The sequence below is a fragment of the Triplophysa dalaica genome, chromosome 13, assembly GCF_015846415.1.
Source record: "Triplophysa dalaica isolate WHDGS20190420 chromosome 13, ASM1584641v1, whole genome shotgun sequence".
Taxonomy (NCBI): Eukaryota; Metazoa; Chordata; class Actinopteri; order Cypriniformes; family Nemacheilidae; genus Triplophysa; species Triplophysa dalaica.
The window spans coordinates 19,096,648-19,118,576 of NC_079554.1; the positions used below are offsets into that span (position 1 = coordinate 19,096,648).

The following is a 21,929-nucleotide window of genomic DNA, read 5'->3' on the forward strand; positions in this document are numbered from 1 at the left end:
GAAATATTTAACTGAACTTCTTGCACTTTTTTCTTCCTCAAAATGCATTCAAATAACATTGAATTCCCAGTAAAATTTCTTTTGTGAATTTTAAGAATTTTGTGGTGCATAAATTAATTGATTAAATCCATTAACAATTTAAAGTCCCAGTGAACTTCTAAATTGCAATGCCTATTTTACATGAAATTTTGCAGCATTTATTGTAAATAGTTTATCAATGTGGGTCATTCTTTTCTTTAAATGTGTGTGCTCTCATAATCTTTAGTTAAAATCTGAAAATGCACTTCCGTGATGACTATCCATCTTAATGTTGAAAGGCTTGGGCGGAGCATCCCCTTCTCTTCAATCGTCAGTCTTCTGCCAGTTTCAGTTCAAAGTGAACGGTTATTGTTGTACGTCCAATCAAACAGCAAAAAAAGACGAAAGACGCTATTTTTCTCATCAGTTCACTCGGAAATGCGTCAAAATCCACAAGTAAAAAATATAGGGGGACAGGGAAAATATATATTTTTTCTTCATAATGATCATAAAAATGTATATTAAACTAGTATTTCAATTAGAACGCACTTCAAAATAATGACATTATTGCTTTAATACATAATATTAAATGCTTTATTTGAGTACTGTTTCTCTGTAGCGTAATAGTTCTTTGGTAGGCCTAATTTAAGCTGTCCTAATTGGACCTATATTATATCCATCTGACTTTTTACTAAAATATACCTTATGTGTTTTTCTCAGAGTATAGAACCTCTCTTGATGCCAATGCAGACATGCCTTCTCACAGTCGGACTGGAATGAGTCCATTTCCCCTCTGAATTAGACGTGGACCAATGGAGATGACTCTAGTCTGCCTACAACTTAAAATAATAAAAATCAACAAAGCGATTTAAAAAACTGCCTTTAATAATGAGAAACAAAAAGACAATTAACGTTTAAAGAACTAAAATACAAGCGTTCGTCTTTTCAAAGCTGAAATCTTCACAGACCACCTGCGTGGGAAATGAAAACCACGCTGAGTGGCAACCTGCCCTGACAGGATCTCAGAATGCTGCTTATCAGGCTCTTGTATGTATAATTTTCTTCGCTGTAGATGACAGGGAAATAGCCACTCTGCTTGATTACAGGAGTGAGGATGCTCTGATGAGACTCGACAGGTGAGGAGGATACCAGGTTTACCGCCTCTCTCAGATAGAAATGGAGCCACTTATGTTATCTATTTTATCACACGCTCCTGTGAATAATGAAGAGTGTGATCGATACATATCTTTCCGGAATCTTTTTGTTAATGTATTTCCATGCTGATATGATTTGTTTCGATATATAAAAAATCCCACCCTGGCTAGTCGAGGAGACCACCTTTACCCATTGGCTTTACAGCGGGTATGCATTAAAAATCCAACACGGCTCTTGTACAGAAAATATCTTCTAGAAATCTTTGAAATACATGCACAGGGAAAACATTATTATGAGCTATATTTAGTCATCTTGTTCTCCTTACGTTTCATCGGCTGAGAGATTAAGCAACACATCGCCTAGCAACTCTTGAATGCGTTGCCCTTTGTGTCAAGGACAGTCTGATTCATCTGAAATAAATGAAAATTGAAAAGAAGAATCATACCATTATTTGTAACTGGGGCAAATTCTGATATCTAGTATATATGATGTATTTGTATGTCCCACGCATTGCACTTTTCCTTTTGAAATCCCATATGAACCTTTTAAGACCGTCTAAGGTTGCAGAAAACCAGGATGATCACAACCAAACTAGTGAATGTTTGTAACTGTGATTTATGTGCAAACCCCTTGAGTGAAGAGGTGAGATTTGCATGCACCACTCAGCAGAAGAATGGCGTATGTGTTATTATTTTGTAGTTTATGAAGTGTAATATTTTCCGTCTGCGTAGTAGTTCTAATTTGCAGTATATTATTTCCTTTGGATTTCTCATTTGTTTTACATTATGTGCTTCCGTTTGGGTGGAATGTGTTTCCAACTCAAGGAGGAACAGAAGTGTGGCGAGGCAACATTTTTTCGCTAGCAGTGTGTGCACTCTTTCGTATTTAATGAAGCCCTGGAGAAAGAGAGACTGGAAGAGTGTTTCCCTGTGCTTTTTTTCGACAAACATCAGCATACATTAAGCGTTACAACAAGAACACTGTGCCAAATCCAAACTTTTTCAAACTTCAGTTCTCCTTTTAGGCTTTGAAACAATTTTTTCTAATGAGCTTACTATCAACTAAATGCATGAACGCGTCCAACCATTTTGTTATGCCACGAAGGTGATATTATTTAGCATTCTTAATAAACATGGCTTCCTGAAGCTAACAACACCATAGGTGTAATCCACACCACAAGAACCAAAACAAACCAATTCAGTATCATATATCCTGAAAAATGCAGGGAAATTGTAGAATGACAGGATAAAGTTTATCAACTGACTATTGCAATACTGCTTTTCTAAATGACTCATTCCTCAATATTTTTTCAAAAGTCTCATCAATAACCACGTTTTGTGCAATCGTTGTAATAATGTAATGTAATTTTGGCCTTGTGTATATGATTTGAAAGTGTTCCTTTGCTTCCCTTCTTCTATAACATCCCATCAATAGAATTAAACTGTATTCCAATACAGACACAAAGACCATTATAGTTTCCTTTAAAACCGATACAATACTCATTATAACCATTAAAGGTATAGTTCACCCCAAAATGAAAATTCTGTCATCAGTTTGAACGTTGGTCCACATTGACATATATTGTATGGACACAAAACCAATACAAGTCAATCACTTATATCTTCTTTTGTGTTATGCAGAAGAAAGCACTTAATACATGTTTAAAATGACAAGAGGGTGAGGAAATGATGACGAAAATGTCCTTTCTGGGTGGACCACCCCTTTAAATATATCCTGACTTTTTATCAACAGGCAATTCCTGTCCTAAAATAAATAGCACATTCAAATAACGTTCAGCATGTTTAAGAATAAGTCAGTCAGTATTACAGTCTATTTTAAATGGCATTAAACTGACATCAAATGACTTGCACAATTATTATAATTTGTTTTACCTAAAGCAGGGATTGAGCCAATAGCTTTACATTTTAAGAAAAAATATATGTTCACCTCCCTGTCAGGACATTTTCAGAAAGAATGAAGCAAAAATCCTTTTTTTAGATACTTCAAATTGCATCACACCTCCGTAAGAAGAGAACAGAGGGGAGGCGGGACAACGGAACTGACGTCACTGGCATAATGTAAACTGTTGAGACGATCCATGGTAACAGACTCTCGAGCAGCAGTGCAGCAGCACCGCACAGACGCCAGCGGACACGCGCGGTCCGACAGAAATGCCTCGAACCCGGATCGCACCTGGACCGGCTCTCGCTTTCTACAGTAACCCGGCGCTCTAACGCGCGCATCGGACGCGCGGACGGCCTTTTAAACGCGCCGCGCGGCTCTTCAGAAATGTTCAGTGCACCTGATGTACCGTGTCCATTTCTGAAAAGCGGCAAGTAAATCGACAGAATGTGCGGTGTCTCTCGCTTCAGACTGTTCTCTTGATTTTGTTAATAACAGACTGCAATGCGAGCAGACGATGTGGCGATCTTAATCCGGATAAAATAATGACTCTTACGGATTAACGCCTTGACTGTCACTGTATTTATTTTTTATCTGTCGGCATCGGAGAAAAGAAGTAGATCGTCAGCCATCTGCCTTTACCATTCATTTTTTTATATTACAGTCAAAGTACAATAATATCGTGAAGATGGCGACTGGAGCGGGCTGGCAGCATTACTACAACCCCGCTGGCAGCGCATCGACTGGAACGGGGAAATATAACAGCACTTCAACATCCACCAACACGTCCTTCCCGTCGGGTTTAACCCTCGAGTACACACAAGACCTCCACCTGAAGATGAGCAAGAAGATAGCACAGTTGACCAAGGTAATCTTGTGCGCTTTGTGGAGATGCGTAACGCAGGTTGCGCTATGCGCGTAATTGGAGGGGAGCTGGAGAGATCCCGGTCCAAATGAATCCAGGCTGGATTTAAACCAGGTTACGTTATGTGATATGCAAGCAAATGCATAATGACATCATAAAGTTATTCAGTGCTTTTAAATTGTGACATAATTATTGAGTCTTGACTTCATTTATCAATCTCTCCTGTAGCACCAAGTCAGTTTCTTTTAAAAGAGGCCTCCTTCTCTTTTATGCAACAAGGTTTTATTTTCTCACACAAAAAATTGTGAAATATGACCAATTATATTTAATGAGCGAGAGACCAGAGTATACAATCAGAGTATAGTTTAGCACAGAGCCTCTAGGGACCAGGTGTTGTGAAGAATCATATCAAAACTTTTGTGTTCTTCCGCAAAGGCGTTTGAGTCTATGTACAGTGTGATCTTGTGTAGTTAGGTTGACTAAGATGATGTCAAAAGAAGGCCATAAATGAGATTACAGCACTAGGCAAGGTATCGATGCAGCCGTCAGACTGTCATTAAACATGGGCACCCAGGTCACGGTGTTATAGCTTTATGTGAGACCTGAGAATTGATGTATCATCAAAAATGCATGCAGAGGATTTGCTTTCATTTACGATATTTGCATGGATCTGATTAGCAATTGAAACTTGTAATATAGACAATACTGTAGCAACATATGACAAATGACTCTATGTCAACTAGTACTAATCTGTAACACAGTGTATTCTTATTGTAGTGTTAACTGTGTTTAAAAAATGTATGCATTGCTTTGGAAAAAAGGGTCTTCTTAAAGGGATAGTTCACCCAAAAATGAAAATTCTATCATTAATTTCTCTTCCTCTTGTCATTTCAAACCTGTATGACATCCTATCTTCTGCAAAGCACCAAAGAAGACATTTTATGCCTCTCAGATGAAGTGCCTTAGCTCAATGTCATTCCCATCCTCACCTGGACTAGTATGTTGGAAACTTCAGTTTAATTTGATTGACGTAATGAAACTGAACACAGTCTCCCGGATCTATCCTGGCCTTTCCCGTCTCAGAACAAGAACCTCCAGATGGTCCCAGGCCTCCTATCGGGTATCAATAATCTCCTAAAGGGTTAGGCAGCAATTCAATTACCCCCTGGAGACTGTTTGTGCAAAACAATAGATGCTATTCACACAAATGTGTTTTTAGCTAGTCTTCTTATGATCGTCTTCATTGAGAGGTGGCAGAAATCTTTAGAAGTTTGTTTTTCTAATTTGTCATCTTGTGGGTGTACAGTTTACTGGAAGGTTCATAACCCACCTTCTAATAAATTTGATCAAATAATAACTTTCAATTTTACAGCCTATACTCGAGGCCAGAAATGATTCGCGTGATATTGAAGGGAACAAATTTGTACTAATTTTGTAACTGCCTGTAGTAAATTGCCCTCCACCTTTTCCTTCGTTTTATTAATTCGATTTTACTTGAAAGAAACGTTAATGGAGATATTGAGTAAAACAAACTGTGCTAACTCCACAACAACTGCACAACTGTCAAACCAATGCTATTTCCCAATAAAGTAGAAAAATGGTGCCCGACGTTATGATTTTTAGTCAAGCTGTTAATGTATTCTGCACGATATAATGCATCCGTTGAAAGTCTTTATATATACAGCTGTGATTTTCCGAATGAGAGTCAGACCATATCCCTTGCATATAGATTGCATCAAACCATTACTGAGATGGATTCCTATGTGTTATGTAACATAATCACATCATATACATAATGGAGAATTGAGGCCCGGTATGACTAACTTTCCATGTACAGTAGCAGACATTTGACGTCACGTTTCCTACATTTTTTATCACAATTCTGTATTTTATCTGATCCTGAGACACACATTGTAAAGTGCGAAAGCACGTCAGGGGCCAACGTGTAGTCGTTTCTGCCCTACCGGAAGGTGCTTTCGTTCCATGCAGCCTCTTGTGTGAAGTCAGTGTGAACTCATGGCGTGGGAGAGAGCTTGCGTGTGTCATGATCCAGGGGTTAAAATGATTCTTGCATTATCTGGAGAGACGCAGGCGGTACTGCACAGCAGATGGTAGAAGCCCAGGGCACAAGGGTGCAGGACTGTGTAAGCAGTGTTTTCTTAAGGGAACGGCTTGCTTGTTTTGATAACGCATAGAAGTAGCACTGCACGCTTACAGTAGCTCAAAGCACTAAGTAGCCTTGTTAGGGAATTGTAGTTTATGGGAGTGTTACTTCCTTCTGCACCAATATACTGTAGCGAGTCTAGCAACATCGAGCCTTAAGGCATATGAAACTTTTTTTATGTGTTTTTAGTTAATCAGCAACAATCATGCACATTTATTGCCGTTGTCTTGTATGTCCATTTTTATATTTATTATATTAGAAAAAAATTACAGTATGGCCACAACTGCCACACCTACCTGTACTGTACATCAGTTCACGGTCTCTTTCTTCTGTTTTGTTTGGGGAGATTTCTTTGTTACAATGACCATTTAACTTGCTGCTAGCCTCGTTTTGCTAGAAGTAAATCTTTTTTTTCCTCTATAAATCCAATTTCCTAAACGTATCACCTTTGACTGTAGAATAAAAGGAAGCAAAATAAATTGAGCCAAATGATAAGACCCAGCTGTAATTGTGCAAATGTAGCAGAAAAGTCATATTAACCTTCACAGAACTTGTTTTGAATTTTTACAGCCTTTTTGACCTCACTCAGATGAGCACATTATGGGTAAAATGGATCATAAAGTCGCTGTATTAGTGGAAATATGAATATTTTATTGTCAGACTGAATAGGGAGGTGAGTTGTTGTAGCATTGTAAGATTGTGTGGGAAGGCCTAGTATTGACAAATGTGTAATGTTGAGGAGGATCTTTTGACAGATATGCATTATAATATACATAACTGTGTCCTCAAAGGTGTATAAAGACTTTACATAATGAAGTGTTATGTTTTTATTACCTTTGAATGAGCTATTTTTATCTACATGCACCGCATGGAATTCACCATGTTGTTTCTACAGTAGCCCTTAAAGGACAAACTGCTCGACAGAGCGCGTTTCGTAAATACGTTTTCTCCTTTGGCAAAGAAGCGAAAATGTGAAAACATCTTAGTCCCGTGTCAGCCACAGTAGTGCTTAGAAAGGAAGGGGTGAACGGTGGAGTAAGCCGTTAGTTGCCATGCGTAACCTCACCACTAGATGCCGCTAAATTTCATAAATCGGACCTTTAATATTTATTTCCTTAAACCTTTTTTACTTGCATATATAATGGAAAATGTACAGTTAGTCAAGGTCAAGATTGTGTATTATATACATCATATATAGACTAGCTAACAGTACAGTACATAATCTGACAAACTGAATGGCTACTTACCAAATGAATAAAAACAAATGAAATATACATTTGATTTGAAATCCCCAACAATAAAGTCAGGCTCGCTTGCATTTCTGTCATGCGCTATAATCAGCGGAGATGATTCTCTGAAAGCTTGGATCTTTTAACCCCACATTTGCATAATTTAACAGCCTCGTCGCAATATTAAAACGGCTGTGTTTTCATGCCAGTAAATGGTCGTTTTTATATGTTCATATAAATGGAGCTGTGATCTACTTCAAAGCACATGGAAATGAATGTTTTAGCACGGCTTTCTCTTCTGCTGCCTTTGAGCCGCATGGTCATTTGTACCCATTCTGAGCATCTAAAATGCTCAAGATTCTGTTTTATATTTTAATGAACATTCCCCGGACCGTGTGGAAGAAGCGAATTGAAAGAGATTTTGCTTTTCTTTTTGCTTTGACCTTTTCCGTGCATCTAGATGCGGATAAAACCATCTGCAGTTGTTAGATTAGTTATGCTTACAGTCAATGAGGCTTTTGGCTTCTTTTTTAACCGACTTTCTTCCTCTGTGCCTTCCTCACAATTCACCTTCATTTCATTTCGATACAGTAAAAGCGAATGGTGACCGAGATTCAATCCCTTTAACATTCTACCTCAGTCTCCTTTTCCGAGCATAAAGAATCATTGGGATTTGTAACAACATAAAGGTACATAAATAACGACATGGGTTCCATTTTCACGCGAGCATTTTCAAGTCTCAGACGAACTCAGACATGTACCTAACCACCGTCTCACTTGTGCGATGAAGAGAAAGGCATTCGTGTTGGCTCCGTCAGGGCTTTTAAAAAAATCGATGTTTCTGTCAGTGCAACAGACTCACTGGGGTTTTTTCCTGGGCTGGAAAAGCCCAGGGGATGAAGAAGCTGCGTGTGCATTATTGTAGCAGGTCAGTGTCGACAGGAGAGGATGGTTAAACTCCCTAAAGCCCTGTGCCGCCGGGTTCCTGTTGTCTCCTCTGCGCAGCCTCTTCTGTCATCACCCGACCGGGATAGAGGGGCGGTAAAAGCAGTCAGGACAGGGTTGGGAAGACTGGAGATCAAAGAATACTTTCATCCGTCTTCTGCTGGCGGCACAAATTCGTTTCTTGTTCTTTATACGGTGGAAATAAAGAAATTGCTTTTTGGTTGTGCAGAGGTTTGTCGTGGGAGGAAGTGTGTCTGATGTGAAGGTTGATTCGCCTCATTCAGACCTCCACTGATCAACGAGACCCGGTGGACGGCAGGCGTCTCTTCATTCATCAGAGCTGTCAGACTGATTTTTCTGTGTTTTATGCGGGGTCTCCCCTTCACTTTTGCTTTTGGCACGCTTAGGCATTGCATGAGATTTTACATCACTGTAGGATGTATTTGACTGTCACATCAAAGGGTGATAATATTTGTTGTCTTCAACACCTTACGCCTTAAATCCACTCTGGCATTTTCTCTCTCTTTCCTTTTTGTATAGTTCAAGGCAAGATTATAATGAGTGTCTCCCAAATCATAGTATGTTGAAAATAGGATGTCAAAGGATCCCAGATGGCATACTTTTTTCTGTGGATTTTGCATCTGTGCGTAAATGTTTCAGTAACAATGTAAGAATACAGAGTTTTTATTTTTCTATAATGTTTTTAAACGCAGGTAATGTTGATAAATAGTTATTTCTATTTTACTGCAAAAATGTTTTTTAATAACTATTAGCCAAATTAGCAAAGTTCTGTTGTGGTCATACCGTACCCGTGTGGTCATACCCTACCCGTGTGAACAGGTGCAAAGGATCATGGGAAATCCAGGCTCTGATTTTCTCGCTGTTATTTCATTCGGCCTCTGTGATGATTTCTTTCAATTCGCTTGATTCGGCTTCGAGCGGGCAATCAACTTTTCGCGTTAGTGAATTGCCAGAGCCCTCAAGGTAAACGCACAATCACTGATAAGAAGCTCATTCAAGTCCTCCACACATTTTTAGCTGATAGCCTGTAGCTCTGGTGAATTGAGGCTAGAAAAGAACTATGTTTAGCCTGCAGTCAAGTTGAAGTATGTTAAGTAACATTGTTTTCCAGCATCGTCTGCAGTTAAATCTAATGAGTGTTCTTCTTTGTACTTGTTTTAGGTATCTTTATACCTTCATTGCCTTGAGGTTCTCCTTGGCTGGTTTGGTCGATCTGTCTTCAGTACATTTTGTTTGCTAAGGTTCCAAGCAACAAAGTGATGCAAAACTCTCTAAAAGAAACGTGGCTCACCGGAGTTGTGCCATGATCAGAAAACCATCCAAAATACAATTTGCGAGAAATACCCAGTGGTCTGCTGTTACAGCCGAGATTTCTTAGTACGCATTACTTTGAAACTTAAAGGCGCGGGAGCCACCAAATTCAAAGAGTTATAGGGGTTTGTGTCTCATTTGTTCGTCATGCTGTTTAAAACCTGTATTTGACTATTTGAGATATTTTGAGAAATGTCTTGGTGGTTTGGAGTCAATACAGACTGATGTAATTTGGTTACCAATACCAGGGTCCTTCAAAATACCTTCTTTTGTGTTCTGCTGAAGAAAGAAAGTCATACAGGTTATAAATGAATAAGGCACCAAAATGAGTTTCTTGTTGTTATATTGCACTTTATTTCACAAAATTATTTTCACTGTTGCTGTTGTATGTCATAGGTTAAGCAACCTGACCATGAAAACAGTTTATTCTCAATATATGAAGAGTTTGGTTCCAAAATGAGATGACTCATTGTTTTCAAAAATCATGTTTTTTATTGTGCATTCAAATTAATACAATCAAACTCTGGTTGGTTTGTTTTGATTTAAGCGATAATAACCAATAAATACAGCTAACTAACACAATAAAAACATGATAACATAATTATGATTTTGATTTTTTTTTAAACCGAGTTATCTCATTTTGGAACCAAACTCTTGATATCCATTCTTTACCCACACATACTAAATATTTTACTGTTTCAGTGGTGAAGTAGGTACTTCTAATTCAGTATGCACTTTCAAAGTACACACGTTTGGACACGGGGCCGGTTATGAATACTAATGAAGTGATTCTGCTGTAATATCTGATCGAAAGGAGTGTCCAACAGTTACACACTGCAGGAGATTCCTTTCATTTGAGATGACCTGTAGATTAGTCTGCGTTTTTTATTCATTTTAAAAGCACCGCCTTTGTTGATTTAATCTAAAATTAATCGCTTCGGTGTAGTCGTAAAACATCAAGTGTGGCAAGCAAATGTAAGCACGTAATAAACGTGGGCATTGGCCGAACCATTATGGTGTAATTATAGATATCTTGGAACTTTGGAAAGTTAAGTCTGTTAATTATATTCATTCACATTAAGTGACACTCTATGGCACAGCGGGCTGCAGTGGAGATTTTTTTGCAATTTATTGCTTCCGCTTGGACTATTAAGATATTCTGCTTTCCTCAGGTGTTTTGAAGCAGAAGGTAAACGCTTCTGAGATCTGACAGACTCAGTTCAGATGAAGATCCATCGCTTTTGTAAATGAATATGAGGCCGTTGGGTAATGGCACTGTTGGGCAGATTAAAAACAAATGCAGCTGTCTCTCTGTCCGTGTGCGTGTCACAATGGTGTTGGCAATGCTGTTATCGGTTCTTTATGTCTCTAAGTGAATTTTCGCCTCTTTCTAGGCGTCTACTTTAAAGGAGCCTCAAGATTACAATTGCAGTTGACACCCAAATCAACTGTTGGTTTTTGGGTACGTTTTTGGCTTTGGTCTAAACAGGATTAAGCAAAGGAAGCAAAAGAAGGTTTTTTGTTTTCTTTGGCGGTTGATATTACTTCCCTGGAATGTTGGTTGCTTAAGAATGGTGGTAATTGAAAGGTTGTTGGTTCACATCTTCAGGCGATTCAACCCATTGGTTTCTACCGTTGTGCCTTTGAGCAAGGCACTTAACCCTGAGTGTGTCTTTAATATCTGTACTGTAAATCACCTGTAGGGTTGATACATTATTAAAGACACACCTTTACTGCAAAATATGTCTTGTCTGCCAAATATCTGAACGTCACTAAAACAAGATTAGAAAACATCTGCTTGGAGCAAAGTTAGATGTTTACAGTAGCCGTCTATCATTCGTTTTTTTAGTTTTGTCACCTTTTAGAATACTAGTAAACTCATCAAATCTATGAAGTCAGAAAGTTGTAACTGTGGGAATTATGTTGTGACTAAAATCATCTAAAACAAATCCAAACTATTTTACATTTTAGCGTTTTCGAAGTAATTTGCATAATTGGTATCTTGGCATTTTATAAATCAGCTTCTTGAGGTCTTACCTTGGGAAGTTTTTTATTTGGGACTCTCATTGTCAGGTTTTTCTTCATTATTTGCTCATCCATTTTTAAAAAATGATCAAATTAAATACAATTTTTGTTTTCTAATGAAGACAGTTTGATATGCTAGTACAATTATATTTTTGACTACAAAAGTAATTTCAAACATTTGAACATGCACCTTGATATTTTTTATAAAGCATTTTTGTAAAGCTTTCCAAACTTTTGACTGTTACTAGACATTTTGTGAAGTTTAAAACAAGAAAAACAGTTCAATACACTTTTTCAAATGCAAAACACCAATATTTTTCCTTTCTTTTTTGCATAAACCTCATTTAAAAAATGACTTGATATCTCATGATAATTTGCTTCTCAGTTTGTTTGTCATTTTGTAAATGTATTCTTTTATACAAAACAACTAGCAGTGCCTTTCAGGATACTTTGTTTGAGTAGATATCAAGAAAAAAACGAAGACATGGATTGTTGTTCTCTCAGGAGGTTTGTGGGTAGGGCTGCAAACAACAATTATTTTGATAGTCGATTAATCTAACGATTATTATACCGATTAATCGACTAATCTGCTATTATTTCAATGAGTAATCAGTACGTTTTTAATGATTATTCAGCTTTTGCAACTAGTTAAAACATTGAGTTATAGATAATTTACGTAATGAATAAAATCTATTCAGCTTTTGAAATTTGTTTTAATGAACTTGAACCAATAAGTTTGCTGATTCTGTCCAACTCGAATCACACAAATACTCTCTACAAACATTTAAATAAAAATAAATGAATCAGGTACATTACAGACCTTTTTTTTAATGTAAACAAATCTTTTGACAGAAGCATTAGGCAGCATTTCTATGACAACAGTTCAGTTTAACTCTTTCCCCGCCAGCCTTTTTAAACAAAAAGTTGCTAGCCTACGCCAGAGTTTTTTTTACATTTTAACCAAACTTTAATGGCTCACTGAACATTTTCTTTAAGGAATATTTGGACAAACAATATGTCCAATGAAAGAACAGAGTAACAGAGTTAGTTAGCTCTAGATGTAGAACAGTCCACCTCTCTCCTTCTCCGCGATGGTTCCTTTTTAAATGGTCCAGCATGCAGGTTGTGCTGTCGTGAAAGAAAGTTCGGCTTTATGCATTGCACACAACCCCATTTTTTTGTTTTCAAGTTGTCAAAGGTTTCCCACACTTTATTTGTTTGCATTCGTTTGTACTCCGCCATAATTCTCGCGTGTCCTTCTACTGCGATAGCATTCGGGAAGGCTGCATTACTCTTTAGCGCTACAGTGCCGTAGCGGTCAAATTGTGATATTGCAGGCCCTTAAATTAAGTCACGTAATCAAACGACTACTCGACAACAAGAATACTACAAGAATACAACAATTTTTTATTGGTTGATTGGGATCTTGTTTTAAAACCAATAAGAATGTTGATACAGTAACATCTCATTAGATGTGTTAAATTCTTTTGGTTAGAAGCTCAACGACTTTTAGCATGTAGGATTCAATCGTACACTCTTCGAGTTACTAGCCCAGATCTCAAACCACGTTATCCCTCCTACCTTCTACTTAATTGCATCTTGGCACTTTTTCCAGCTCCAGTTTTCATCCCGGTGGATTCTTTCCGGATTTAGCAACTCAAGTTAGACACGGTATTCGATGGGCATTCCACCTTCAGGTTTGGCATTTGTTGCCGAATCCTCTTGATGTGATGCTGAATAATGCTTTCCTCCGTCAGAGCCCGCAGCAAGAGATTGTTGATGTGAAGAAATACAGAGAACTCCGGTGTAGCCCACATGAATCTCAAAGGATGATTTCTCTTTGTTCGTTCTTTTTGCAGGCGCATATCACTCGTTTAGAAAGTGATGTTTGTGTTGGGTTTTAGAGCATAGGCAGATATAAACTTATCCTCTGTCTTTCCTCCAGCGATTCTTACACCAAATTCTGTGCCTGAAGCGTGATTTTATCTTGAACAAAATTTGGCTAGCTGTCAACAGGGGTCAATTATCATCTATGCCTTGTTGAGGCCACACCCCCATGCATCAACAAACTACACCTTGCTTTGTGATGAATCGGTGACATCACAAACCTGCCAAATGTGATTTTTTCAAGAAATACCTGGAGTTCAACAGATGTACACAGATGCTCACACTGCACATACTATGTGAAGCTTATATTTTTGTTAAAGCATTAATGCAAATGCTTGTGTAGAAAAACGTGTGATATTTCAATTTAATTCATCCTTTCAATTTAGGAACTTTCTTGTTGGTTAATGTTTTTTTGCTACGTATCCAGTCCGTCAAGTTTTCTACATATTTCGCTTGGGCAACCTAATGGTTGCCTTTCACGATTGACTTCAGTTTTTTTATTGTCTCTGCATTTCTGTAATCTAAATTTAAATTTTTTCCTATATGTAAACAATTTGCTTTAAGCGTCTCCATAGTATATCTTTCTCATTGGACTCAGAGAGGTGGTTCGACCACTCATAAAAACAATTGTCCCAGCGAGGTTTTAAATCTGTGTTTTTTGGAAAAGCTATTGACAGAAATGCAATACAATTTACAAAACCATGTCTTAAGAGCTTTATAAAGAGCACGTTTCCATACATTATCTCCTTCGGCAAAGAAGTGAAAACGTGATGACATCTTAGTTCTGTGTCAGCCACCGTAGTGCTTCGAAAGGGAGCCGTTGCTTGCAATTTGCAAACCTGCCACTAGATGCCACTAAATTTTAAACACTTTAGTTTTTTAGACACTTTATGTCATTTACTTGTTATAGGTTTGGCAGGCTTACTGCAGACCTGTTCGCCATACGAGTGAGTGGTGAGCTTTATCCTGCAGAGAATACGGCGCACTGCTGAGTGTTGTGAGTCATGTGACCTCATTCCCCATAGCTCCTCACATAAATGTACACACACACCTTCGTCTTTTTGTGTTTTGGTGCTGTAATGCAGGGGTTTTCAACGGGTAGGTCGTGACCCAGAATTAGATTGGCTATTTGACAGAGCTGTGGACAAAAGAATGAAACAATGCTTATTTAAAATACAACAATATATTTTGTGCGTAGTTATAATAGCAAAATGCAGGGGCCTTGGGAAGAAAATATCTCTTCAGTATCATTATATTACAGTATATATATATCTATGAGGTAGAAAATGAGTTGTGACAGTGATTTATATACAGTAGCATGTCCTGATACCTTGTTTTGTGTTGCCACAGGACCTCGGTAACCAAAAACATTGCATTAATATAAACATTCTTATAGTTATGGAAAGCTTTATTCATTCAAGATATCCCACTGTGAAGCATCATTGCTGACTCTATGATGACAGTTTTCATACCTTATGTTTTGCATCACCGAGGAGAATTCTCAGAGAAACATTAAATCATTGCATTAAGTAACAGCTGCATTATGTATAATGTGCGTTTGATCTGAATTAAGCAAACAAGCAATTATCGGCCGCAAAATTACATTAACGCAATCACAGCTCTTTACTGTATGTAAAGAAAAGAAAAAGAGAGGAAAATTACACTGGAGGAATGAGACGTGCTGGATCCGTGCGGTACCCAACTTTATTCTCTAGCTGAGACGGCTGTGGCTAGTTGTCACGATAACTTGCTTTTCATCTCCGAGCTAACAGCCAATCAGAAAGAAAACAAAATGTGCAAATTTCCTAATTTTTCATCACATGTGGCAATTACAGTCTAACGGAGCAAAAACTAACTTGCCTGTCATATTCTGGATGTCTCTTATATTACATGAGCTTAAGTCGTTTTTTTCCAATATAGGGAATATACAGTCTCTGTCATTTGTCTGCTTGGCTTGTTGTCTTTCATCTGTAGTTCACAGAGTTCAGCGTGCTTTCAGACAGCTATGTTCTCTTCCCTGACAGGCAAAATCCATTTAACTGAGTGCTGAACTTTGAACGCATTAGAAATATTTATTCCTCCATCTAGTCCCTTATTAGAGCCAACATGAAAGGGCCTGACAAGTGCCATTTTCTGTCTGTGTTGACAACAGGCCTATTTCCTAATGAAATGATTTGGACGTTTTTGGTAAGCGGTAGTCTTTCTTTTGGGAAGAACCTGACAAAAGCACGATTTGATTCTTGATGTCGGTAGTTTTCGTCTTGTTTTATAAAAACAAATGTAAGAATTAAGTGAGTTTATGTTAAAAACAAGCAAAGAAATCTGTCCACGGGTTGAGAAAAATAAACTTTCATTTTTATATTTTGACCATTTTCTCAAGTACCTAATTCAAGTTTATTTTTCTCACCCCATGGACAGATCTTTTGCTTGTTTTTACCGTAAACTTACTTAATTCTTATATTATTTTTCATTAAAAAAGACCAAATGTTTTAGGTCACTTTTCTTGTCAAGTAATTGTATTTTGATTTAAGAATGTTTATATATTTGTACTATAAAACAAGACAAAGACACTTAGTAAGAATGTCACTTTTTGCAGTGTACATTTTGGATGTCACCTAACTTTTTTTGCAGCAGTTTATTTCTGCTACAGAAGAAGCAGTATTGCCATTTACAGGGCATTGAAGTTACTATATCTTGTGAATTTTTCCCTTACTAACTGAAACTTGTCAACATGGCTTCTTTATTCATTATCAGGTAGTTGACATCGCTGGTGTTTTATGTGGAAGAGCGCATGCGATGAGGCCAGAACCAGAATGTCCAGTGCAAAAAGGCTTTGACTTATGTTGTTTTACTTAACATTATTTTATTTATCCGTTTAACTGAAGAGACCCTGTTTTGAAGGATATTTGTTTTCTTATGAGCGCATAATTTTAACTGAGACTTGGGTGTTTGTAATAGACGTAGGCAATGGTGTCGACCTTGATTTGTTGCAATTTTGAGGTGTTCGATTTGATGAAGTGTTGAGGACTTGTGCTGCTTTGAATCTACATTCAGTACGAGTAAAGTCCTCAAGTACTGTTAAAGTAGACTTTTAACTTTATTTTGTGACTTGTAACGGAGTATTTTCACTCCGAGGTATCTGTTCTTTTACTCAAGTGTGGTTTTCAGGTACTCTTTACACCTCTGACATTTGATAACCTACAACCTAGAAGTTCTTGCAGAACTCAAAAATATAAAATGAAGGAGAATATAGGTCGCTTATCGGTGTCTTTTTTATGGTTGTGGTTTTGCTAGGTGCTTTCGGAAGATGTGCATTCTCTGCAATTTCTTCGAGATTGGTAAAAGCAGATCTTTGTCCACTTTTGAACAAGAGAAGAGGTTAGCTCAAAGTTAACACAAAAAGTTTAGTTCATTATGCTCATTGTAATGTCATAAAGTGCACTGCCATTTGGAGCTTTAAACAACATTTTTCTCCCAAGGTACATTTTCTCTCAGTCACATCTTTGCCCATCCGAGCAGAGTCTTTCAAAGCAGGATACACAGAGGAAAGTAGGTTTTAACCCGGAACAAAGAGGTTCACATCAAAGACGAACCCTGTCTCTGTGAGGCGGATCATTAGCTCTGTGCTTTATAAATAACAGGTCTGAGCAAACCACCAGAAGAAGATTGCCGTCTCTGATCTTAGTTCAGTCAAAGCATCCCCAGCAGCCAGCCCAGACGCTCTTGACTCTTTCTTTGGAACTGTTGTCTCAATGGCACCCTCTATAAGGAACGCAAATCATCCCTGCTTTCAGCCCAGTATCCTGAATCTTTTCAAAGACTATGATCATGTAGTTGCCATGGTGACCGAGTGTGGTCACATGACTTCTACATGTGACGGAGTCGTTCGATGATTCCTGAAGGGATTGACTCTGCTTGACTTATTGCGAATGGTTGAAGTTTTGGTTTTGAGTGGGTTTGCTGTCAGCGCTGAGCGATTATTCACATCGGGAGGGGAACGGGTGACTTTTTATATGTCATGAGGTTTCTGATTTAAAAATCTCTTCATTGTGTTGACTTGGGAGTTGAACTTGGTTTTGCAGGGTAAGTTTGAACCGATTTAAAAAAATAATTAGGCGAAGTATTAATAAGTAATGATTTATCTCTTTAGTAAGATTGGATTATACGACATTTTGTTAGAATATAAGGAACGCTGTTTGAACTTTCTGTCATGTATATTTTAGCCTAATTTGCAGGGTTCCACTTGTAATTTAACTAAACCTGTCACCACTCCTGTTTTCTCACAATCTCCCGTTTTTCACACCCATCTTCCGCTGGCCAGCTTTTTTGGTATTTCTCCTGTTAAATTCCTGACCTGTTTTATGTTATTTCTCCCTGAATTTGTGAAAGCATGGATTTTGGTACCCGCATGTATGATCCCAGACGCTTTTTATTTTTGTTACCTTAAACACAGTTAGTCAAACATGAACTATTTTAAGTTTTTTTTTGTGATGTCGTTGTAGAGTACAAATCTATGATAAAGTGAAGAATGAGACCAGCAGGATGATTATTGTAAAGTTAACTAAACTATTAAAACATTTCTGCTTATTGAGATTTAATAAAGTATACGCCGGAATCTTATTTGATCAATTTGAACCAAGAAGATAATATTTTTGCAAAAAACTGAATTAAGTTCAAGTTGAGGCAGTAAAATGATTGACTGGGAAAGAATAAAAACTAAACCAAAGCTAAAGAGAGATTAAGATAATAAATTGAAAATAGTGATAGGCCTATATAGGAGAAAAAGAAGGCAAAAACACAACATAATTGAAAATCATTTTACACAGTTAACATAAACGCAAAGACATGTACAAAAATTCAAAATATGAATTAAACTCTGATTTTACATTTTTCTTAAGTTATATATTTTAACTGTGCATTTCAATCAATATCAATCAAACTGCTGTTGGGTTGTTTGGAATTGGAAGTAATAACAGCTTAAATAAATACAGCTAACATAATAAAAACATGATAATAATAATAACATGTTAAACAATACATATTTTTGCTAGTAAATGTATTTTATTAATGTTTAATTCAGGATTCAGCATAACAGAAAATACTTGAACAGTCAATTGTTGCTATAGTAACCACTGGCAACTTCTATTGAGAATCTCTTATTTTGCGCAAAGGTGAAAAATCTGATCTGATTATTTCATTTCTCTGACTAATGAGGTGTTGCTTGAAATTGCTGTTGAAACATTTCTTATATACTGTAACGTGCAGAATTAATGTATTTCTCCTTTTATGATCCGCCTTTTCTGCCTTTCTGTAGAGAGATAGCAAGTCACAAACCCACCATCATTTTCACCCTTAATTTTGTTAGTATATAAAGTTATAAACACACCGTGGCTCAGAATCGTCTCTGTACTTTTTAATTCTTTTCAGACTAAAATTCAATACTCAGAGTCCACAGCGACCATTGAAACCATAACACAGTGTTCTATGTGTAATGCACAATTGTCAACCCAGCTAAAAACGTTGTGCTTTTTCCCCCGCTAGTTCACTTTCTTAATTGTAATTCTGTGTTTTTTTTAGCCTGTGTCATTGCAGGACTCTGTAATGAGGTTCAGTCATTGGTGCTTCCAGGGAGTTTAGAGAAAGAGCCGCAGCAAACAGATGCTCTGGACTGTCGATGCACCTGTTGCTCTGTTTTGGGACCTGGCCTTCATACCTCCTGCATTTGAGATTGTTCTGTGCCGTGGAAGGCACCGGAGAAAATATGTGTCTTTATTTTCCGGACGGTTTGTCAGGTGGTCTCTCCGCAAACATTTCCGGATACAAAGTTTTCCTCCTCTGGAGAGCTAAAGCTGTCCTGTTATTCGTCTTTGAGATGGATAAGTGCTTTATTGATCTCGTGATAAATAATTCAGAAGCAATGGAGAAGTTTTACGCACATAAAAGTGCCATCCGCAATTTGATAACGTTACCTGCAGGCCTAAAGGTATGACAGCATTTTGGGTCAGTCGATTGGAAGAAAGCGACCTTGTTCAGCGTCATTACTTTTTACCGGGGTCCCTGCCAGGAATGTGCAGGTGGACAGATTGCGATTCAGCCTGTTGGCACCGGGCGAGAGGAATCCTCAGTAGTGTTTTTTTGATCACCATACTGGAATAAAACCCATGGATTAAGCACCTCCAATACACCACACTGTTCATTATAGACTCCAATTTGGCCAACATTCTGTTCCCTGTTATTTTCTCCAGCGAGCTCGAAGTGAGCATGGTACTAAATGTGGCTTTTCTGATGTCTTTGAGTGCTTAGAAGAACTGATTTTGCTTCGCTGGCAGGGAAAGGGGAACACGATCATGAAAACAGGTCAATACGTCTATATTTATGTTGGTGCGGGCACTTTTATCAAAAGCAGCTCATTTATTGGGGGATATTTAGCTCACCATCAAGCCTGTATGCATTTCTTTCTTCTACAGAACACAAGAGATCATATTTTGAATAATGCTGTAAACCAAACAACATTGGCCCCAAATGACACAACAACACGAAGACATTTCTCAAAACATCTTCTTCTGTGTTCCACAGAAGAAAGAGTCATATAAAGGTTTTGAATGACATGAGGTTGAATAAATATAACATTCAAATTTCCATGTGCTTGCATGTGTTGAGCTACAAGACAGCACACTCAAAACAGATTTTTCCACACAATGAGATGAGTCTTGTCATATAGTTCAGCCTGATTTCGGCACAGCGCGGTTGTGTTGTGAGCCATTCCCCGGGGTACCTCGGGGCTTCCGAACACTTTCTCTGACACGCTGTCTTGTAGCTTCACAAACCGCCACCTGTTGATAGGATTGAACCAGGATTTACAGGCGATCACTTGTATCGCCCCGAGCTCCCTCCCAAAGCGGATTGGCAGGATGGTTGAAGCCACTGGAGGATTCGAATAACATCCAGTCTGTCAAACATTCAGACCGGTCGAGGTGGACATCCCTGCGGATCATGTGATGTAGATCTGTAGAGGATGGAGTAATGCCTTGGGTCCATATGAAGTGAGACAAGGGACTTGTAGAGAGTAATAGGAACTGGAACCTACAGACTAGGCTGATTGTCCAGATAGATTAACCCGTTCATGCGTGAATTTATGACAACCTCGGACGGGATTTGTGCGTGTGTGTTTATTGCTTTTAGGTTATGGAAAACAATTTTAACCTTAGATGTCTTTTGTCCTACGATGGGAGTCAATGGTGACCCAAACCAGCTAGGTTAAAATCTTCATTTGTGTTCAGCACAACAAAGAAATGTATACAGGTTTGTAACAACTGGAGGGTGAGCAAATGATGATAACGTTTTCATTTTTGGGTGAATTATTCCTTGAAGACTTATTGGTCATTACCACATGATTCTGACACGTCAAATGTACGCCTGTGTTTTGAGCCCCTTCACTATGCCTTTTTCTATGAGATGTAGATGTGGATTTTAGTTTTAAAATGTCTCCTGGAGGTTTAAGTTCCCCTCCAAAACATTCTCATTGCCTTCTTTTTATTCTTTTTACTGCCAATCAAAGTCCTGACCACACTGACAGTCCGAGCTATTTTTCTTACGCCCTCATTTGACACTGGAAAGTTTCAGAAGCACTTTTTCTTACAGCGTGTTGACTTTTTCTACTCTTCTTCAGAAAGCAGGTGGTACTTTTTCAGAGCTGCGAACGCAGACTAATTAGTGCAGTAATCTTGCTTCTCTAGTGGTTTGTCGTCGGCTGTACGATATTGCGTAATGCCCGGTGGTGTCCAGATTCCTGTTGGAGAAGTGTGCAAGATACGTAAGGCGGTTATGAGTAAACCGAGCAAGATGATGGCTCATTTCTCCACAGGAGGTTTAGAGTTTGGACACTGGAGAGGTATTCAACTCCCCGGTGGTCGGTACGTGGGTTATTATGAAGCTGATTCATTTTAGGGCAGATATACCATCTTTGTCTTGCCGTATGGTTATGCTTGACTTGCTTTTAGAAAGCAATGGCTTGTGGGTTTCTTTTCGTGGTGAAAAATGTCTTGGATATTTAGAACAAAGCAGACAACCCTAGGTGCCTATATTAGATCTCATCTAAAGTTGCCTTGTGTTGCAATCGTTCCAGGGCATTGAACAGGTGCTGTCACCCTGTCTAAACACCATCTCGGTCTTCTTTTGTCCTCCGGAGGAGCATGAACCAAATTAGATGTTTTGCAGACAGACTGCAGATAACAGCTTGGGAACTAAGGGAGTGACCCACCTATTTTCTTCAAGCACAACAAAGGCATTTGTTATTTCAAAGCACACATTGACTCACCTGGAATGAATAAAAGAAACCGATAAAGCAAGGGTTATTTTAAAGGGTGGGTATTGGCTCTGTGTTCTTAAAGGTTTTTGTTCATATACG

At 38.1% G+C, this 21,929-nt stretch overlaps 1 protein-coding gene across 3 annotated transcripts in view; it reads left to right on the forward strand.

The window, feature by feature from the left end:
* The first annotated feature begins 3,280 nt into the window (after positions 1 to 3,280).
* fam184ab (family with sequence similarity 184 member Ab) overlaps positions 3,281 to 21,929 on the forward strand; it is an 85,329-nt gene continuing 66,680 nt past the window's right edge. For all 3 annotated transcript variants that reach the window (XM_056764350.1, XM_056764349.1, XM_056764352.1), the window contains exon 1: positions 3,281 to 3,943. In XM_056764350.1, coding sequence (XP_056620328.1) covers positions 3,764 to 3,943 — 180 coding nt within the window. In that variant the 5' untranslated portion in view covers positions 3,281 to 3,763. The remainder of the gene's footprint in view (positions 3,944 to 21,929) is intronic.